The sequence below is a fragment of the Mus caroli genome, unplaced genomic scaffold (assembly GCF_978045245.1).
Source record: "Mus caroli unplaced genomic scaffold, Mus_caroli_1 scaffold_8, whole genome shotgun sequence".
Classification (NCBI taxonomy): Eukaryota; Metazoa; Chordata; class Mammalia; order Rodentia; family Muridae; genus Mus; species Mus caroli.
This window is the reverse complement of record NW_028227263.1, coordinates 127,215,162-127,236,758: the sequence shown is the minus strand read 5'-3', so window position 1 is coordinate 127,236,758 and position 21,597 is coordinate 127,215,162. Positions and strand designations below refer to the sequence as shown.

Below are 21,597 nucleotides of genomic sequence, written 5' to 3'. Positions count from 1 at the left end.
AGGCCAGCTTGGTCTACAAAGTGAGTTCCAGGACAGCCAGGGCTACACAGAGAAACCCTGTCTCGAAAAACCAAAAAAAAAAAAAAGAAAAAAGAAAAAGGAAACAGGCAGCTGGGCGTAGCAATGCGTGTCTTTTATCCTGGTGCTTGAGAAACAGAAATGGATCTGAGTTAGAGTCTGCTTAGCTCTAGGACAGCCAAGGATATAGACAAACCCTGTCTCAAACAAAACAAAGCAAGAGATCAGCCACCATCACTGAGGCAAAATCTTGTAAGGAAATGTTTGCTCAGGGTCAGCACACAGAAGCTTGGTCCAGAGAGGGCCAAGACTGTACCTTATGATAGCAGCCAAGGGAGTCATGAAGAGCAGCTGAGGTATTGCAGGGTCAGAGTGCCTGAGGAAAGCCCAAAAGAGGCCTGTGGTGAAGATTCAGCCCAGTTGCCAGAGATGCCAGCACTTGGAGAAGCTAGTACCAAAGGTAGAAGTAGCTGCGGAATGGAGCTCTTCAAGATCTCTGGAGCCCAGAAGATCCTGAGCCACAGGCGTCTGACACCAAGGTTCACACTGCTGGGATTTGACTGTGCTCAGGTTTTTCCCTCTTAAGAGTAAGAAACTCTAGCTGCATATGTAGCAGAGGATGGCCTTGTCCATCAGCAATGGGAGGAGAGGCTCTTGGTCCTGTGAAGGCTCTATGCCCCAGTGTAGGGGAACACCAGGACCAGGAATGGGAGTGGGTGGGTTGGGGAACAGGGGGAGGGGGGAGGGGGGAGAGGATAGGGGATTTTCAGAGGGAAAACTAGGAAAGGGGATAACATTTGAAACGTAAATGCAAATATAGAAAATATCTAAAAAAAAAAAAAAAAGTAAGAAAACACTTAACTTATTTTTTTTTTTTAATTTGCAGAAGCCCACAGTTAGTTGAGACTTGGGTATTTTAGAGAAACCTTGAAAGGTATTCTGGATGTTTAAAGAGACTGAACTGGGGGGGGGGCTGGCGAGATAGCTCAGTGGGTAAGAACACCAACTGCTCTTCTGAAGGTCCTGAGTTCAAATCCCAGCAACTACATGGTGGCTCACAACCATCTGTAATGAAATCTGACACCCTCTTCTGGTGTGTCTGAAGACAGCTACAGCGTATTTATGTATAATAAATAAATCTTTGGGTCTGAGAGAGCAGGGCCAACCAGAGCGAGGAGAGGTTCTAAATACAATTCCCAACAACCACATGAAGGCTCACAGCCATCAGTAAAGCTATAGTGTACTCAAATACATAAAAATAAATAAATCTTTAAAAAGACTGAACAACCGGGCGTGGTGGCGCACGCCTTTAATCCCAGCACTCGGGAGGCAGAGGCAGGCGGATTTCTGAGTTCGAGGCCAGCCTGGTCTACAAAGTGAGCTCCAGGACAGCCAGAGCTATAAAGAGAAACCCTGTCTCGAAAAACCAAAAAAAAAAAAAAAAAAAAGACTGAACAGCTAAAGTGCTTGAATTTTTTTAAAAGACTGTTTAGGGTCTTATTCAGGACAAGTCAGAAAGGAAAAGTTGTAGTTAGTGATATGTTAGTTTTTTTTGGAGGTCAACTTAACAAGCTAGAATTATTTGGGAAGAGGAAAATCAAAGCGAGAAAATGCCTTCATCAGATTGCTTATAGGCAAATCTGTGGGGGCATTTTCTTGATTAATAATTAATGTAGGGGGCTGGAAAGTTGGCTCAGCAGTTAAGAGCACTGACTGCTCTCCCAGAGGTCCTGAGTTCAAATCCCAGCAACCACATGGTGGATCGCAACCATCTGTAATGAGATCAGATACTCCCTTCTGGTGTGTCTGAAGACAGTGACAGTGTACTCACATATATAAAATAAATAAATCTTTAAAAAAAAACAAAAAACCCTAGACAATATTTTTAAATGAAAGAAGGCATTTCATGTCCATGGATTAGAAGGTGACAATACTACCCAAATCACCTACAGATTCAACAGTGTATTTACATATAACAAACAAACAAACAAATCCATAAAAAAATTAGTTAAGGGGCTGGTGAGATGGCTCAGTGGGTAAGAGCACCCGACTGTTCTTCCGAAGGTCCAGAGTTCAAATCCCAGCAACCACATGGTGGCTCACAACCATCCGCAACGAGATCTGGCGCCCTCTTCTGGAGTGTCTGAAGACAGCTACAGTGTACTTACATATAATAAATAAATAAATCTTTGGAAAAAAAAATTAGTTAATTGCCGGGCAGTGGTGGCACATGCCTTTAATCCCAGCACTTGGGAGGCAGAGGAGGCAGGTGGATTTCTGAGTTCGAGTCCAGCCTGGTCTACAGAGTGAGTTCCAGGACAACTAGAGCTACACAGAGAAACCCTGTCAAAACAAAAACCAAACAAAAAACACAAACCAAAACAAAACTATAGGAGGGCCCAGTTAACTGTATGTAGTGGCTTCCCTGGGCAGGCGCCCTGACTGTAAGAAAGCTAAGCACACCAGTAAGCAGTGCTCCCCATGCCTTCTGTCTCAGCCCTTGCCTCCACATTTCTCTCCTAATTTCCTTCAGTCATGGGATAACCTCAAAGTTGAAGCTGAAATAAAATATTGCTTTCCTGAGCTGCTTTTGGTCACAGTATTCATCACAGCAATGGAAACCCTAAGATAGCTGACAGTTCTTTCTTCTGAGGCTGTACCACACTACAGTTAATTTTTAAAAACTGGCCATCGATAGTTAAAGAGCACCCTCTTGTGTTTACATGAGAAACTCTCCAAGCAAAGTTTACGTTTCCTCTACTTAAAGCTGGGTGATTTTGAACTGCTACCGAGTGATTACTAGTTCTCAGTAGTAAATTGATTCCCAGCACACAAAGGACCTTCCCTGAATTGGAAGAATCCCCTCCCCTCCCCTCCCCAGAGGGACATGGAAGCAAGCAGAGAAATTGACTTTTTCATTAAGGGTAGATATGTCAGCGGAGCCCCAGAGACCAGAGCTACCAAGCAGATTCCATCCATATCACTCAAAAGTATTTCATACACAAAACATTTAACTTAGCAAATAAGTTCACCAGAACTAGGTTCAGGGAAGTTAAGTCATCACCCCCACTGGCCCTCCCAGGCACCTACCAACTATCCAAAGGACACCTTCTTTCTCAGTACCAAGAAAATGGGCCGAGTCAGGAGCTGGTGGCAACGCCTTAAATCCCAGAGCACAGGAGGTAAAGGCAGGTGGATCTCTGAGTTTGAGGCCTGCCTAGTCTACAGAGAACTAGTTCCAGGAAAGCCAGAGCTATTACAGAGAAACCCTGTCTTGAAAAAATATTAATAATAAAAAGGGAAAATAAAAAATAAAAAGGGGTGGCATTTTTTCCAACCAGCCCTCTACCAGTATTATGTTTTTAAGTCACCACATCCTGTTGGGAACTCATTCCCTATTGGAAGGCATAAGTCTGTGATTATGGGGAATGGCTCTGGACCATTCTGGTTAGATTCAAATCCTGGTTCAATCACTGACTATATTGCTTAAGTGTAGACACTTACAGTATAGACACTCATCATTCCACAGGTAATATGCTACTACCCTGAGCTCAGATCCTGGCTCTTCTCTTCTATTGATACAGACACTGTAGTCTCCATAGGCCCTGTGAAGTAAAGCTGTGTGTAAGATTCCATCTCAGGGTCCATTCACTTCACTCTGTATAGTTCCAAAACAAACTCACTTATGCTTTTAATTTCTACCAAAAGTTGGTGTCATTTCTCAAGTCACTCTTGGTGCAGACTGCCTTCCAGCCATCCACCTCAGTCTATTAAAGTCAAAGCTTCTTGGAGACCCACCAGACCTCATCACTGAGTGTTCTTATCTACCACCTTTTGGAGATAAGCCATTAACAACACATTAATCGCCCAAGCCAAAACCTTGTCTTCATGTGGATTCCTGGCCTGCATGTAGCCCTGCAGTAAGCTGGCTAAGGGCAAGGCCCTGGACTCCGTGCCAAGACCAAGGCCACAAGTAACCAGGACCTAACCTCCTTTCCCTTCCATTTACTACCGAGCAGATGGTGGCAGGTCCCAGAACTCAAGTAATTCTGAGAATAAAAAAGTTAAATCATCTTCTATATCTCTTCTTGGCTTTGAGTTCATGCATGTATGTGCCAGCAGATTCTCCTGTTCCTCATACCAGTGCACTTCCCAACATCTCATCACTTCAACTATCAGACCCTTTTCACCTCTCACCTACAGTACCTAACACACTTGTAAAGTGGTTTCTAATCCTACATCTTGAGTCAACAATTAATGCAGTGATTACTGATACATTCAAACACACCTTGAAAATCTAGAGTACCGATGAACTTCAATAATAGAGGTCATCTTGATTGGTGACAGAGGCCAAGGCTGCTCAGGTTGCCTTCTCCCTTTCTTTGAAACTGTTTAATGAAAATTCACCTAGAGGGCTCTAGCAGACCCTCTTAAAAGATCCCTCGCCAGCCTGGAGGGACAGCTAGAGAGCTGGCTCAGCTGTTAGGAACACTGACTGCTCTTCCGGAGGTCCTGAGTTCAAATCCCAGCAACCACACAGTGGCTGCTCACAACCATCTGTAATGAGATCGAATGCCCTCTTCTGGTGTGTCTGAAGACAGCTACAGTGTACTTACATATGATAAGTAAATAAAATCTTAAGGAAAAAAAAATCCCTTGCCAAAGCAGTCTTTCAACTTGATAAACACTTCCTTAACTCAGATCAGAACCCTAGGCAACTTCTCCAAGTATCCATATCACAATCTGAGTTAAGGAGGCCAGACTGGCTTCTGGATAATGCTTTGAGAATGAGAACCAGACTGTAAGCACCCTTTTATTCAGTGAACAGCAGACTTCAAGGTCCCTGGGGGAGTGCTCTAAGATGTGTGAATGCAGACTAAATAAAATGCTAAGGGACAGGCATTAAAACCCTCATCTAAATGAAAACAAATTCTGAGAAGTCTATTCTCCAGTTGTAGAAGCTGGGACTATAGCCAAGTCCACATGATTTCACAGCCTTCCAAACGACTTTTTTTTTTTTTTTTTTGGTTTTTCGAGACAGGGTTTCTCTGTGTAGCCTTGGCTGTCCTGGAACTCACTTTGTAGACCAGGCTGGCCTCGAACTCAGAAATCCGCTTGCCTCTGCCTCCCGAGTGCTGGGATTAAAGGCGTGCGCCACCACGCCCGGCCCAAACGACTTTATGCCTCCTCCTCCAACGGTGTTCTCTGGGAAATTGGGGAAGGAAAAGCATAGTGTATTTACTTATCTGATGGGAGTTGGGCTAGTTAAGCTGAGTAGCACTGGAATACAGAAAGTCCATTATAAACCACACCTAACTCCAAATCCTGGAGTGCTTTGATATTTGTATCACCACCCAGGTTCTCTACAGTGTAGCTGGGGTTGAGGACACTCAAGGAGAAGGTACTATGGCCCTCCAAGTGAGTAGAGGAAGACGATTAGCCCATGCCTCCCAACACTTGGCAGCCCTTAGCACTCTTCTGACATGACATCAGAGCCACCTCACACATCTGGGATGTGAAAGAACCACTAGAGCCCCACAGCCATATAACTGCTTGGTGGCACATATACTAATCCTCCTCCAGATGTGCGCCTGCCTCTAGAGGGCGCTGTAGTCTTACAAATATCGTCTGTCCTGACTGCTCACAGATATGTATTTTCTTAGATTTTCTTTCTTTTTTAAATGTTTAATGGGGCCGGGCGTGGTGGCGCACGCCTTTAATCCCAGCACTCAGGAGGCAGAGGCAGGCGGATTTCTGAGTTTGAGGCCAGCCTGGTCTACAAAGTGAGTTCCAGGACAGCCAGAGCTATACAGAGAAACCCTGTCTTGAAAAACCAAAAAAAAAAAAAAAAATGTTTAATGGGGCTGGTGAGATGGCTCAGTAGGTAAGAGCACCCGACTGCTCCTCCAAAGGTCCAGAGTTCAAATCCCAGCAACCACGTGGTGGCTCACAACCATCCGCAACGAGACCTGGCGCCCTCTTCTGGAGTGTCTGAAGACAGCTACAGTGTACTTACATATAATAAATAAATCTTTAAAAAAAAAAAATGTATGAGAGTTTTGCTATATAGCCCAGGATGAATTTAAATTTGCAGCAATCCTCCTCCTACCTCTGCTGAGTGCTGGGATTATAGGTATGTATCACCATACCACTTTCCTCTTAGATTTAACTTAATCAATTTTTAGATGGGGATATGGCCTAGTTGGCAATACTATCTAACAAGCAATGAAGCCGTAGGTTTGACCACCAGTGCTTCAAAAATAGTGTGGTGGCTCATGTCTGTAATAACAGCACTGGGGAAGCAGAGGCAAGATCAGAGTTCAAGGTCACCTTCACCTGTTCAGTTAGCTTGAACAAACTGAAATCCTCCTTCACTAGCAATAAAAATGCCAGAACCAACGGCATGTTCTTTTAATCTCAGCCTGTCCTGGAGGCAGAGGACAGGCTGGTCTCTGAGTTTGAGATCAGCTTGGTCTACACAGAAAGCTCCCAGCCAATCCCTACATAGTCAACAGCCTCATGCCTGGCATGGAGAAGCACAAGCCTGCCTTTAATTCCAGCACTCAGGAGGTGGAGGCAGGTACATCTCTGTGAGTTCAAGACCAGATTGGTGTACATAGCAAGTTCCAGGGCAGTCAGGACCTACAGAGAAACTCTGTCACAAAAGAAACTAACAAACAAAAGTTATGGCACTGAGTAAGTAAAGCTCATAGCTTTCTTCATATTACAGTAGAAAGTTCTAGTTTTTTGAGACAAGGTCTCATAGGGTTTGAGGCTACACTCCAAGTCCCACTGCAGCCTGAACTACACGAGACCCTGCCTCAAGACCAAGCAAGCAAATAAAACAAAAAATTGCTAGAAAATCTACATGTCAGTGAGGCTTGAAAATGTATAAACAAACACTTCCACCCTAAAGGAAAGATAGGCCAGAGAAAGCTGTATGTGAACTGGCACTACTATGGTATCTCTCTATGATGTACAGTTTCATACTGGATGTTCACTGTTCTCTGGATATGCAGTCTATATACCTTCTGTCTGATTCAATGTTTTTCTTTTTTTTTTCTTCTTTTTTCGAGACAGGGTTTCTCTGTATAGCTCTGGCTGTCCTGAAACTCACTTTGTAGACCAGGCTGGCCTTGAACTCAGAAATCCGCCTGCCTCTGCCTCCCGAGTGCTGGGATTAAAGGCGTGCGCCAACACGCCCAGCAATGTTTTTCAAAGTAATGATGGTGAGCCATCTATAAGATTATTTTGACTAGTTTTTAAATTTTTTAAAAAAATGATATACCTTTATTTTGTGTGCACTGGTGTTTTGCCTGCATGTATGTCTATGTGAGAATGTCAGGTCTTAGAGTTATGGACAGTTGTAAGCTGCCATGTGAGTATGTAGAGATGTGAACTCTGGAAGAGCAGTCAGTACACTTAACTGATGAGCCATCTCTCCAGTCTCCCACTGTGACTTTTTTAGGACCTTCATTATATAACAAAAGCTAGTCTTGAATTTATAGTCCTGCCTCAATCTCCTGAGTGTTGGGATTATAGGTATGTGCCATCACACTGAACTGAGCCATGTTCTGTATGTTCCCATTCCTGAATCACTCCAGCCCTGAATCAGCGGCTCGGGGGTTGAAGGCTATGTATTCTCGTAAACCTCCATCCAGGCCTGTTTCCTGCCTACAGTGCCACTGAACCTGGATTTGCCCAGCAGCACTGGCAGCACGGCCTTTTGAGAGAGACAGGGCAATCAGATGGCACATACCTGTTCGTGGTCCAGCATGGTGAGTCCTTTGACTCCTGCCAGGATAAGATTCTTGGCAATTTCAGCTCCAAGTCCTTTCATGCCAACAATCAGCACCCGGGAAGCTCGAAGCCTGTGAAACACATGCTATGTTAATCTGATGACCCCAAGTAGTGGGACTTGTTCAATCACAGGACAGTTTAAAAAAAAAGAAAACTTAATTTTCATTATATGCACCACAGAAACACCACTGAACCTTCAGATCTAGAAAATAGGCCCCAAACAATTCTGCACAGAAAATGACGTCGTCTTTATTGAGCACACACTGCACATCCTCTCCACAATGTGCAGCGCAGTGGAGAAAGCAGCTCTTCAAACATAAGACCAGATGATGGGCCAGGCAGACAGAGCTCCGTCAGTAGAACACTTGCCTTGCAAGGATGAGGTCCTGCATGGATCTCCAGAACCACAAAATAAATGAATAAAAAGAGGACAAAGGAAGATGCAATTTTAAACAACAAGTGTTACATAATGATGAAAACCTTTCTGAAGGAGTATATCTGTAACCTGAATGGCTGGGAAGCTGAGACAAGAGAGATCTCAGGAAGTTCACATCCAGACTGGATTACAAAAACCTTGTCTCAACAACAAAAAGAAACCCAGAGAAGGTGATTTTTCATCAAAATAAAATAAACAACCGATCAACATACAGATAACTGAAAAGAAAGTATTCCAACTATAGAAAACACACAAGCTCAAAAGGGGATACTTGAAGCTAGGTGGGGTGGAACACACCTTTAGTCCCAGCACTTGGGAGGCAGAGGCAGACCGATCTCTGTGAGTTAGAGGACAGCCTGGTCTACAAAGCAAGTTCCAGGATACCCTGGGTTGTTACACAAAAAAACATGTTTCAGAAAAAAGAAAAAGAAAAAAGCCCAGCACTTGGGAGGCAGAGGCGGGCAGATTTCTGAGTTCAAGGCCAGCCTGGTCTACAGAGTGAGTTCCAGGACAGCCAGGGCTACACAGAGAAACCCTGTCTCAAAAAAAAAAAGAAAAAGGTAAGGGGAATGCCTGGCTTGACCGTTTTCAGAGACAGCAAAAACAAAGAGGCCGCAAAGTGGTATAGAAAGAACGAATGTGAAGTATGAAAATGGGGTGGGGGGAGCACAGCATGAGGGCTCTGGGAGGCACCAGAAGCCATGGATGAGAAGATGACGCCACAGGCAACAGAAGACTGGAGTGGTTATATGTGCACATCCACTCAGACTAGTATAATAACCAAAGAGGTGGCAAAAAGGACAGTGTATTTATTATGGTGTTGGGGACTGAACTCAGGGGCTCCAGCCAGAGCAGCAAGTGCTTTACCAATGAAGTAGAACCCCAGCTTGGCAAGAAGAGCATGATTTAATCTGGAGCACGCAAGCAGAACACATGGAAGCATAAGAAGGTGTGTGTGCACACTTGTATCGCAGCACTGGGGAGGTGGGGACAGGATAGAGGGTGGGTTCAGAGTCACGCTCCATGACATAGTAAGCTTGAGACCAACCTGAGCACTACAAAAACAACAGCTAGGGGAATTGTTTTGATCTCTATAAAGAAAAATAAGACAAAAATCAAACAAAGCACCCAGAGAACACCAGGGGCTCTTCTCCAAAATGACTCCAACGATCAGTGAGTGCTTACTTAGAGTCACATTAAGAGTCTGTAGTAAGCCGGGCGTGGTGGTGCACGCCTTTAATCCCAGCACTCGGGAGGCAGAGGCAGGCGGATTTTGAGTTCGAGGCCAGCTTGGTCTACAAAGTGAGCGCCAGGACAGCCAGAGCTATAAAGAGAAACCTTGTCTCGAAAAACCAAAAAAAAAAAAAAAAAAAAAGAGTCTATAGTAAGCCCAATGGCTGTCAGGGTCTGGGGTGCATATCTAAAATTCTAAGAAGAAGGATGGGAAATTTGAGGCCAGTTATAGTGAATCCAATAATGCCAAGCAATGGATCAGAAGCTCAAGGTCACTCTTTGCTTGAAGTCAGCCTGGGCGATGAGACCCTTTCTAAAAGATGGAGGGAAAAAAAAGAAACCTTGGCAGGGCATGATTATACACACCACACTAGTTCATATGAAAGCCAACTTTATGGCTATGTAGTAGAAATTAATACTCTCAAAAGAAATAATTTAAAAGCTAATATTTAAGCAAAGTGGTAGCAATAGTACACATCTTTAATCCCGCACTAAAGAGGCAGAGGCAGAGGCAGGTGACTGATCTCTGGAGGCCAACCTGAACTACAGAGTAAGTTCCAGGACAGCTAGGACTACTAGAGAAATCCTGTCTTGAACAACCAAAAAACAAACAAAACAAAACAAACAAAACAAAACACCGGGAAGTGGTGGCACAAGTCTTTAGTCCCAGCACTTGGGAGGCAGAGGCAGGCGGATTTCTGAGTTCGAGGCCAGCCTGGTCTACAGAGTGAGTTCCAGGACAGCCAGAGCTATACAGAGAAACCTTGTCTCGAAAAACCAAAAAACAAACAAACAAGGCAGATAAATGCAGGAGGATTACTGCAAAATTGAAGTCACCTTCATCTTTGAACTGAGTTTCAAGCCTGTCAGGACCACAAACAAAAGCATCGTCTAGACTCTGAAGTAATACCTGGCATGTAAGAAACTGGGCATGGGTGTTAAGACAGACTTAGTCAACTTCTCTTAAACCCCACCACCTTCATTATAAAAAGCCTAGCTATTCATACACTTGAATCTGGATTTTTTCAGCACCCACTCCCAAAAAGAATTGTTTGAGACTTGGTCTCGTGCATACTAGGTGGCCCTAAAACTATGTAGCAGAGAATAGCTTTGAACTTTGATCCTCCTGCTTCTATCTCCAGGATGTACCTTCTTGCCTAATGTATTTGATACTAGGATCAAACCCAGGGCTTCATGTATGCAAGAAAGGCAAGCACCTGCGCTACACTCCCAGCTGATAAAGTCTACAGCTCCTACTGAGTTGTCAGGACTTGTCTGTACCACCTTACTAGCTTTAGCACCTAGTGTCAGACTACTACTCACCAAGACTGGACAATCAGAACACTGCACATCCTCTAACACACTTCCTCTCTGGCCCATTCAAAGTCCCCCACCCCAAAGCCACTTCTTCAGAGCCTGAGGAGGTTAAGAGTCACGGTGGACTTTATCAGTACACACAGGACCAGTACACACAGCTCTGGGTATGTTCTATGACAGTGTTTATTATATAAAGGTTCAATGAAAGAGGGCAGACCTACCCTGACAGTGGGCAGCACAATCAATGGAGTGGGCTCACATTCAATGAAAAGGAGAAAAAGACAGCAAGCTGGCTCAGGTTCCACCAGCAGACATGTTTGTTGCCTGAAGACTCAAGCCTGAGAACATGAGCTCCATTCCCAGAAGCTACAGAAAGTTAGTGAGAACCAAGTACACAAAGATGTCCCCTGATCTCCAGACATACCTGCTCAGATATATACCACCTGTCACAGTCAATAATAAATAAAATTCTTAGCAATTAGGAGGCAGCAGGAGCAGGTGGATCTCTGTGAGTCAAGACCAGCCTGGTCTGCATAACTACTTCCTAGACCCTGTCTCAAAACAAACAAAATAATAAAGTTGAAAAAGACAGTGGGGAACAGAGCAGCACTGTTCACCTGTTTGCTGACGAGGTGCAAGCCCACCAGTTTCCTCACGCCCTTGCCACTGGGGCTGTACAGATTGTACACTCAAAATAAAGCACAGCAACGAGAAAATAATGAACACACAGCTTTCCTCTGCGACTTCTTTATGAATGATTTATCTTGTATGGATGCATGCATGTGCATATGAGGAGGTCAGAGGAAACTGGAATCCCTTCTGTTCTTCCACTTTTTAGGTCCCTGAGACTGAAATCATGTTGTCAAGCTTCCTACCATGCACACTCAAGGGAGAATGACCTCTCTACAACTTCCCTTGCAGGAGCAATATTTAAAATCTCTAACCGTCCCAATGCTGCAGGCTTGCCATCCCAGTTGCTCAGGAGGGTGAGACAGGAGAATCAAAAGTACAGAGAGCTAGCTGGGATAGCTGGTTCACACCTATAAATCCAGCAGGCCAAAGAAAATTCTAGACCAGCTGTTACAGAGTGAGGCCCTGTCTCAAAACACACACATAGAGACACCGGCCGTGGTGGCGCACGCCTTTAATCCCATCACTTGGAGGCAGAGGCAGGCGGATTTCTGAGTTTGAGGCCAGCCTGATCTACACAGTGAGTTCCAGGACAGAGAAACTCTGTCTCAAAACACACACACAGAAACTGTCTCAAAACACACACACACACACAACTAGAAACACTAAAAAGAGGGCTACTCTGACCAGTCTCAGGTTATTGCATGGCTTCTCCAGTCCCCCAACTCCCAGCCACTACAACCCAGCTCTTCAGAATGAGGGGTCTGGAACTATTCTCTCTTTATTTAGTCTTTTTTTTTTTTTTTTTAAGATTTATTTATTATATGTTAAGTATACTGCAGGTGTCTTCAGACACTTTTTTTTTCTTCTCGCTCTGGCCCTATTGCCTTGCTGTAGCTGTCTTCAGACGCCCCAGAAGAGGGTATCAGATCTCATTACGAATGGTTGTGAGCCATCAAGTGGTTGCTGGGATTTGAACTCACAACCTTCGGAAGAGCAGTCGGGGCTCTTAACTGCTGAGCCATCTCTCCAGCCCTATTCTGTATTTAGCAGCAATCAAAAATGAGTATCATGTTTTAATCTTAACCACACATGCCAGGGCCCCAGAGACCATAGCTTATTTATGGTTCAATTATATGAAAAAGGCTTAAAACACTACCTGACACACAGTCAGCACTTAATGAATTAGCTATTATTTATATTCTCTGAAGTAGCAATTCCCCTTCTAGGATTCAATCCTATATAAGTACATGATTGCAGTCAGTGAGGTTTGTCTGAGGCACATTATTTGAGTTGAAAAAAGTATGCACACCATACACATCCTTCCACTTACCCAACATATACGTTAGCCATGTGCTCATCATTTCTTACCTATACAACCTAACGGCACCCACGAGCAAGCAAGCACATACAGTTCCAACTATGCTGGAAGCTGAGGCAGAAAGATCATCACTTGAACCCAGGAAGAACAAAGCAAGACCTTGTTTCTTTCTTTAAAAATAAAAGTATTTATTATTTATTTTGTTGTATTTGCTTGCACACAACTCTGTGCACCACATGTGTGCAGGAGCCACAGTGGCTAAATCCCCTGGAAATAGAGTTCCAGGAAGTTGTAAACTGCCATGTGGGTTCCAGAAACTGAACACCGATCTCCTTCCTGAGAGCAGTAAGTGTTCTTTACTGAGTCATCTCAACAGCCCAAGACTCTGTTTCTTTTTTTTTTTTTTTTAAAGATTTATTTTTTACATGTAATACACTGTAGCTGTCTTCAGACCCACCAGAAGAGGGCATCAGATCTCATTACGGGTGGTTGTGAACCACCATGTGGTTGCTGGGATTTGAACTTCGGACCTTCAGAAGAGCAGTCGGGTGCTCTTACCCACTGAGCCATCTCACCAGCCCAAGACTCTGTTTCTTAAAAGTATAAAAACAGAGAATCTGTGGTTATAACTCAGTTGATAAAGTACTTGCCTAGCAAGCACAAAATACTGGGCTCCATCCCCAGCACAGCAAAAATGGTGTGTGGCACAGAACTATAATGCAATCACTCCAGAGACAGAGAGAGAGAGAGGCAAGAGACAGGAGGACCAGACGTTCAAGGTCATCAGCATGAGTATAAAGCCAGCCTGAGTATTAGGAGACCTTGCTGAAATGCATTTGGCCCGCATGCTTTCATCTTGTCCCTTATAATCTACTGTCCCCATTTCAAAGACATAATTTGAGACAGGCAATGGTGGCACACACCTTTAGTCCCAGAACTCGGGAAGCAGAGGCAGGAGAATCTCTGAACTCAAGGCCAGCTTGGTCTACAGATCTAGTTCCAAGACAGCCAAGGCTACACAGAGAAACTCTGTCTCAGGAGGTTGGGGAAAGACATGCTTTGCTTAACCTACTGGGTACAATTCAGGACTTCATATGCTAGGCCCTTGCTCTAGCCACTGACCAGCCCAGACAAACCTTTGACATGTAAGCTAGATTTTATCAAGTGTTCAAATCTTTGAATGGTCTCTCTGCAACCTTAGTGGAATATCAGTCCTGTGGACCCTCTTTTATTTTTCATTCTATATTCTTTCACCTGCTCACCTGCTAAAGACAAACCAGCTTCTCTTCCCAGGACGTAAGGCTGCTCCCAACAAAGGACCTGGGTATTAAAGGATCCTACGTGACCTCTCAAGTTTAAACAACTCACTCATTCATTAGTTATCAGACTTTCTCTAGGAAAGTAGCATTTTCCTAGAGAAGCCCAGAGTGACCTAAACTTTGTGGAGTTTTGTTTTGGCTTTAAGGAGGGGGAGATAGGGTAAAGATTATGGACATCAGCTACTGAGCCCTTTCTTATATAGTGCAAGAAACAGAACCTAAGACTCTGTATAAGCTAAGCAAGCACTTTACCAACTGAACTATACACCAATGAGCAGAACACCATGCTTGCCGGGAGACAAGGCACAGGTCAAATTCCAGCCAACAAAACATACACCTCTATGTTAACTGTGCTACATTATTAAAATACTCAGAGAAAAGGCTTGAAACAGAAATTTCTTAGTTTGTTTTTGATAGTCTCATGTAGCCCTCCTGAAGTCACCTTGGAAGCACTGGGATTATGTCTCTCTGCACCTGTGATGCCAGCTCTCCTAGCACTGGGCAGGAGGACTCCTCCATGTCTGATGGCAGCTCAGGTTAGAGTGAAACCCTGTCTCACAGGAAAAATCAACCACCTGCTGGGATAGGTTGGGAAGAAGCTGGAGTATCTCCAACCCAAGTAAAACACACACCCAGCACGGGACTCCACCTCTGGCCCTGACACTAACTGCTCATAAACCCTCTTAGGCATGTCAGTGGTTCAATACTCTTAATATTTTTCCTTCTTTTGTTGCTTAATATTCAGACTTGTCTCATCACAGAGAATTTACTGAAGTCTGCTGGGCATAGGAGTTGTACATGTGCTATCTCATTTACGTCACAGAATAATAAAGTATATTCATTCCCTTTTCTCTTCAGAGACTATATGTGTGCACATCTAAGTGTATGTATGTGCAACACATTCACACATATGTATGTGCAGTGCCCACAGAGGCCAGATGTCAGATTCCCTGCAACCAGAGTTACAGGTGGTTGTGAGTCATCATGTGGAAGAGGGGTGTACTGGCTATTTTTGTGTCAACTTGACACAGCTGGAGTTATCACAGAGAAAGGAGCTTCAGTTGAGGAAATGCCTCCATGAGATCCAACTGTAAGGCATTTTCTCAATTAGTGATCAAGGGGGAAAGGCCCCTTGTGGGTGGGACCATCCCTGGGCTGGTAGTCGGGTTCTATAAGAGAGTAGGCTGAGCAAGCCAGAGGAGGCAAGCCAGAAAAGAACATCCCTCCATGGCCTCTGCATCAGCTTCTGCTTTCTGACCTGCTTGAGTTCCAGTCCTGACTTCCTTTGGTGATGAACAGCAGTATGGAAGTGTAAGCCGAATAAACCCTTTCCTCCCCAACTTGCTTCTTGGTCATGATGTTTGTGCAGGAATAGAAACCCTGACTAAAACAAGGGGGAATGAAATCTAACCCTCCTTCCAAGAGCTGCTCTCTAGGTTCTACCCTCCCCACTTTAAAAGTAAGGGTCTCATTATGTAGATCATGTGGCCTCAAGCTCACTGGGAATAAAGGTGTATGCCACCATGCCAAGGCCTTGAACTTCTGATCTTCCTGCACTTACCTTTCAAGGGCTAAGATTACAGACATGCACTAACACATCTTGCTTATATGATGTCTCCCTCCCTCCTCAGCCTCCTGAATACTGGGATTACAATGTACAGCTTTCTGGTTTGATTGAGGTATTTATGTAGACCTAACCTGCCTCTGATAGGATCAAAGCTTGTATCACCATGCCTGGCAGTGTTTTGGTTTTTGAGGTTAGGTGTCCCTGTACAACTTACAATGGCATTAAACTCACTCTGTACTGAAGATTAACTTTGAGCCCACCCCTCCCTCCTTAGCCTCGTAAGTGCTGCAATGTCAGGTGTATGCCACTACCCTAGAGCCTTATTACTATGGAACTTTACTATTTATGAATATTGCTCTTAGCCCCCATCAAAACATAAGCTTCAAGTTGGGAAGGAGCCTACTTAGTTCAATAAAAAATGCTCAAGGAGCCCAAGCAAGATGCCTCACCAAGTAAAGGGCTTGTCTCAAATGCCTGGGGGACACCTGGCAACCTGAGTTTAGACCTCAAAAATCTACATAAAGGTAAAGAAGAGAACTGACTTCACAAAGTTGCCTTTGCGTCCACAACACCATGGAAAACATACAGAGAAGTCAAAACATAAAATTCTAAAACCTCTCCCCCAAAAAATGCTTAGGGAGCCAATGTGTGATGATGCATGTATTTATCCCAGCACTTAAGACAAGTAAGATCTCTGCAAGTTCAAAGCCAACCTAAGCTATAAAAACAATTACCTTTGGAGTTTGATTTGAGTCAGGGTCTCACTGTGGTAGCCCTGGCTGTATTGGAACTACATAGATCAGACTAACCTCGAACTCACAGAGATACTTCTGCCTCTGCCTCCAGAGTACCAGAATTAAAAATATGTACAACCATACCCCCACAAAATATAACTTATAACTTGAAAATGTTAAGGAAGCCAGGCGTGATGGCACGTGCCTTTTTAATCCCTGTACTCATTCGGGATGCAGAAGCAGGCAGATCTCTGAGTTTGAGATCGTCTACAGAGCCAGGCCCCAGGACAGCCAGGGCTACAGAGAGAAACCTGGTCTGGGAGAAGGGGAAAGAAAAAAAAAAAAAACCCAACATCTGTAGCTGTGTGCAGAATAAATTCGGCCACTCTGCGCCTCTCCAGGGATCCCTTTGTCAGGACTTGCCCTCAAGCACTCCTCAAGGGTTTGTCAAGTCCCCAGAGCGTCCAACACAGGTTCCCATGCATAGAAATTAATGAGCTCAGCCCGCCCCCCCCATTTTGCACTAATGCCCACCCCACTGACACCCTAAAAGCTTCACCTAAATCCCACCATCACCAGGTACTGACACCACGGGAGCCTCAAGTTCGAATCTTCCCTCTCCCCCGCCTCCTCCGAGGACACTCTCACTACTACACAGGGGACATCTCCACCTCCGGTACTTTGCAGAAACACCGTCCATTCGTCAGTTCTGAGGCACTAGGAAACCCAAGAGCATCAATCCCGCCTCCGCTCTACAACAGGGCCGCACCCACTCCCTCAGGGCCCACACGCCGGCCCGCAGGATGCCCGCCGCGCCCCTCACCGCTTCTGGGCCTCCAATCCCCACAGGCGGATCTGTCGGTCATACTGCGCTGCCTCCTCCTCGCTAATGCCGCCGCCGCCGCCGCCGCCAGCCTCCTCCTTCTCTACCATGGCGCCGGCTTTCTGGTCACCCGCTCCCGCTCTCGCTAACCGCCAGCAGCGAGTCCGTGCACCGGGGACGCGCTTGCGCCTGCGCAGAGAGCCGCGCCTGCGCAGTGCCACCTCCGTGCTTTGCGGGAGACCACGTGATGCCCAAGACTCCAAGGACCGCGCGCTGCCCCGATCACGTGACGGAGACGCCACTCAATCCCGGAGAGGAAAAAGAAAAAAAAATAAAAGTGGCGGGTGTTTTGATTCCTCGAGGATGTCCACGCGGTCATTTATGAAGCGGATCTGGTGTTTATCGAGTTGTCACGGGGATTCCAGCATCGATGGTGTGGTGAAATAAAGATACTACTTTAAAATAACGACACATGGAGCTCACTACCTATTGAGGGGGGAAAAAATAAAACTAAAGAAAACTAGACTTTGGGCTGGTGAGATGGCTCAGCGGGTAAGAGCACTGACTGCTCTTCCAGAGATCCTGAGTTCAAATCCCAGCAACCACATGGTGGCTCACAACCACCCATAATGAGATCAGAAGACAGCTACAGTGTACTTACATACAATAAATAAATAAAATCTAAAAACAAAAAAAAAAAACTAGACTTTCCTCCTGGACAGAAAAAGAGGAAGGACTCCTCTCCCCCTTCTCTCCTGACACATTCTCAAATCCTTACGTAAGATGCAGGACTCAAATTGGTCATGGTGAGCTATGCCTGTGATCACAGATTTTGGACAAAAATAAGTGAAAGGAATCAAAAGTTCAATGCCAGCCTGGGTTACATGAGATCCTGTTAACAGAAGCCAACCTAAATTTATGAGCTCATGCCTGTAATCCCAGCATTCATGCCTTCACAAGGCTGAAGTAGGAAAATTACTATGAATGAGATCCTGTCTCAAAACCATCAAGGACTGAAGAGATGGCTCAGTAAAGCGTTTGCCTGAGTTTAATATCTATATTCCTATTTAAAACAAAAACAAAACAAACAAACAAAAAAACCAACCAACCAACTTTGTAGTGCAGATTTGTAATCCCAGCACTTGGGAGAAGGGTTTCTGGGCCTTGCTCAGACCCAGACTTATCTAACCAACAAGCCCACATCCCAATAAAGATATCCTGCATCAAAAACCAAGGCTGATGCTGGGTGGTGATGGCTGCCCAGAGCTTTAATCCCAGCACTCTGGAGGCAGAGGCAGGCAGATCTCTGAGTTGGAGGCCAGCCTGGTCTACAGAGTGAATTCCAGGACAGCCAGGGCTATACAGAGAAACCCTGTCTCGAAAAACAAAAACAAATAAAAAACAAACAAGAGTTCAAAGCTGGGGCTGGAGAGATGGCTCAGTGGTTAAGAGCACTGGCTGCTCTTCCAGAGGTCCTGAGTTCAATTCTCAGCAACCACCTGGTGGCTCACAACCATCTCTAATTGGATCTGATGCCCTCTTCTGGTGTATATCTGAAGACAGCTACAGTGTACTCACATAAATAAAATAAATAAATAAATCTTTAAAAAAAAAAGAGAGAGAGTTCAACGCTAGGGCTGGCGAGATGGCTCAGCAGTTAAGAGCACCAATTTCTCTTCCAAAGGTTCTGAGTTCAAATCCCAGCAACCACATGGTGGCTCACAACCATCTGTAATGAAATCTGATGCCTTCTTCTAGTGTGTCTGAAGACAGCTAGAGTGTACTAAGATATAATAATAAATAAATCTTTTTTTTTTTTTTTTTTTTTGGTTTTTTCGAGACAGGGTTTCTCTGTATAGCCCTGGCTGTCCTGGAACTCACTTTGTAGACCAGGCTGGCCTCGAACTCAGAAATCCGCCTGCCTCTGCCTCCCAAGTGCTGGGATTAAAGGCGTGTGCCACCACGCCCGGCAAATAAATCTTAAAAAAAAAAAAAAAAAAAAAACAGAGTTCAAAGCCAGTCTGGGACCACATAGCAGGATTCTACCTCAAAAAAAAAAAAAAAAAAAAAAAAAATTAGAGTAAATCCCAGTATGGTTACACATGCCTTTAACATGCCTTTAATAGCAGCACTTGGAAGGCAGAGGCAGGTGGATCTGTGAGTTGAGGCTAGGCTGGTCTACATAGCAGCTCCAGACCAGCCAGTGGACTGCAAATGTGAGGATTTTAACTTGGTTCTTCAGAAAGCCAGATTTGGCAGTCAGCATGTCTTCAATCCCAGCACTCACACCTAGAGATAGGGATCAAAGACAGACTCCCCCAGCCTGGTATATGCTGCAATGAAAAAGGGATGTGAGCCATTTGGTGCTCTTAACCGCTTTGAACTCTCTCTCTCTCTCTCTTTTTTAAAGATTTATTTATTAATTTTATTTATGCGAGTGCAGTGTAGCTGTCTTCAGACACACATCAGAAGAGGGCATCAGATCCCATTAGAGATGGTTGTGAGCCACCAGGTGGTTGCTGAGAATTGAACTCAGGACCTCTGGAAGATTAGTCAGTGCTCTTAACCACTAAGCCTTCTTTCCAGCCCTAGCTTTGAACTCTTTTGTTTGATTGTTTATTTGTTTGTTTTTGTTTTTCGAGACAGGGATTCTCTGTATAGCCCTGGCTGTCCTGGAACTCTTTAATCCCAGCACTGGGGAGGCAGAGGCAGGCAGATCTCTGAGTTTGAGGCCAGCCTGGTGTACAGAGTGAGTTCCAGGACAGCCAGGGCTACATAGAGAAACCCTGTCTTGTAAAACCAAACAAACAAAAAAAAAGGGATGTGGTCTTATTCAAGGTGGGAGATAAAGACTGACAGGTTGGATGAGACACTGATAAACTCACATATACCACACAATATTGTAAATGATAACACTTCCTCAACCAATGCTTTTGAAAGCAACCTTAATTAAACGGAGAGAGAGAGAGAGAGAGAGAGACATTCACACAGGCTTTCACATGCATGCACAAATAAAATAATAGCAAAAACCTTGGAAGTTAGTGGTTGTTTATTAGAAGAGTAATTGATGAGAGAAGGAAATGGATAGAAGAGGATAATGAGGGCTGGCATCCCTATGAAGGGATAACATTATGTGTATGTATGGAATCGTCAAAAACAATTAAAAATACTTAGCAGGATAGTGGTGGTGCAGGCCTCAGGAGGCAGAAGCATGAGGATCTCTGAGTTTCAGCCAGTCTGGTCTACAGAGAGAGTTCCAGGACAGTCAGGGCTACACAGAGAAACCCTGTCTCAAAAAAACAAAAAACAAACAAACAAAAAGCATATGAACACTCACGCACACACATAAACAACTAAAGAAATAAAAACAAATGTAATAAAGTGATTTCCAAAAGGAATAGACTGATGTGATTGATGGTTATCTTTGTCTGTTTTAACAAGATGAGGATGTCACCTAGGTCACCTAGGAGACAAAACTCTGGTGTATTGGTGAGAGTTTCCAGCTTAGGTTAATTTCAGAGAGAGCAGCATCGCTCCACCATCCCAGACTGAAGAAAGCAAGCTGAGCACCAGCATTCATCCTTCTGTGTTTTTTGGCTGCAGATGCCACGGGACCAGCGACCACACACTTCTGCTTCCAAACCTGTTCCATCCACCACAGATCCTTCCATCCAACAACTGGTTGTCTTAGGTAGCGAATGAATACAACTATCGTGGAAATGAGAGTACCAGTAGATCTTGGCGGTGCTGTGTTTAGTTTCCTTTGCACATTCTCAGCGGGAATCACTTGTTGCTTTGTTTTAGGAAAGTGTCCATTAGAACAGTTGCCATATTAAGGCTTTGTACCTTAAAAAGGGGGAAGAACAGCTATTAAATAGTTTAGGTGCCTGGGTTTAAAGATTGTGAAATGACTTCTGCCCAGGTGACTGCTTACCACTCATCACATCGGCAGTGAGAATTCTCATTCCCACCTGTATATAGGCATCACCTTGGGAGATTTGGAGAAGATGTCCTGCCAAACCTCCTTCAATTAGTCTTCGGTGGAACTGAGATACTGGGAATTTTACAAATCCTTCTCCTGGTAGTTCTGAAATGCAATACCTACAGTAAAAACAGAGAAGCATACAACAAAAAGTATTTCCTATTGCTTTATTCCAATCCTGATTCTTTTGTTTGTGTTAAGAAAGCATAACAAGGCCTGGCGTGGTGGCGCACGCCTTTAATCCCAGCACTCGGGAGGCAGAGGCAGGCAGATTTCTGAGTTCTAGGCCAGCCTGGTCTACAGAGTGAGTTCCAGGACAGCCAGGGCTACACAGAGAAACCCTGTCCCAAAAAAACAAAAACAAAAAAAAAAGAAAGAAAGAAAAAAGAGAAAAGGAAAAAAGAAAACATAGCAGGG

General features: G+C 44.5%; 1 protein-coding gene across 1 annotated transcript in view; it reads right to left on the bottom strand.

The window, feature by feature from the left end:
* Sae1 (SUMO1 activating enzyme subunit 1) overlaps window positions 1-17,397 on the bottom strand; it is a 61,000-nt gene extending 43,603 nt beyond the window's left edge. The window contains exons 1-2 of the mRNA XM_085842129.1: window positions 17,199-17,397; window positions 7,778-7,889 (exon numbers count right to left, since the gene is read on the bottom strand). Of these exons, the coding sequence (XP_085698255.1) occupies window positions 7,778-7,889; window positions 17,199-17,308 (222 nt within the window). The 5' untranslated portion in view covers window positions 17,309-17,397. The remainder of the gene's footprint in view (window positions 1-7,777; window positions 7,890-17,198) is intronic.
* Between the last annotated feature and the right edge of the window lie 4,200 nt (window positions 17,398-21,597).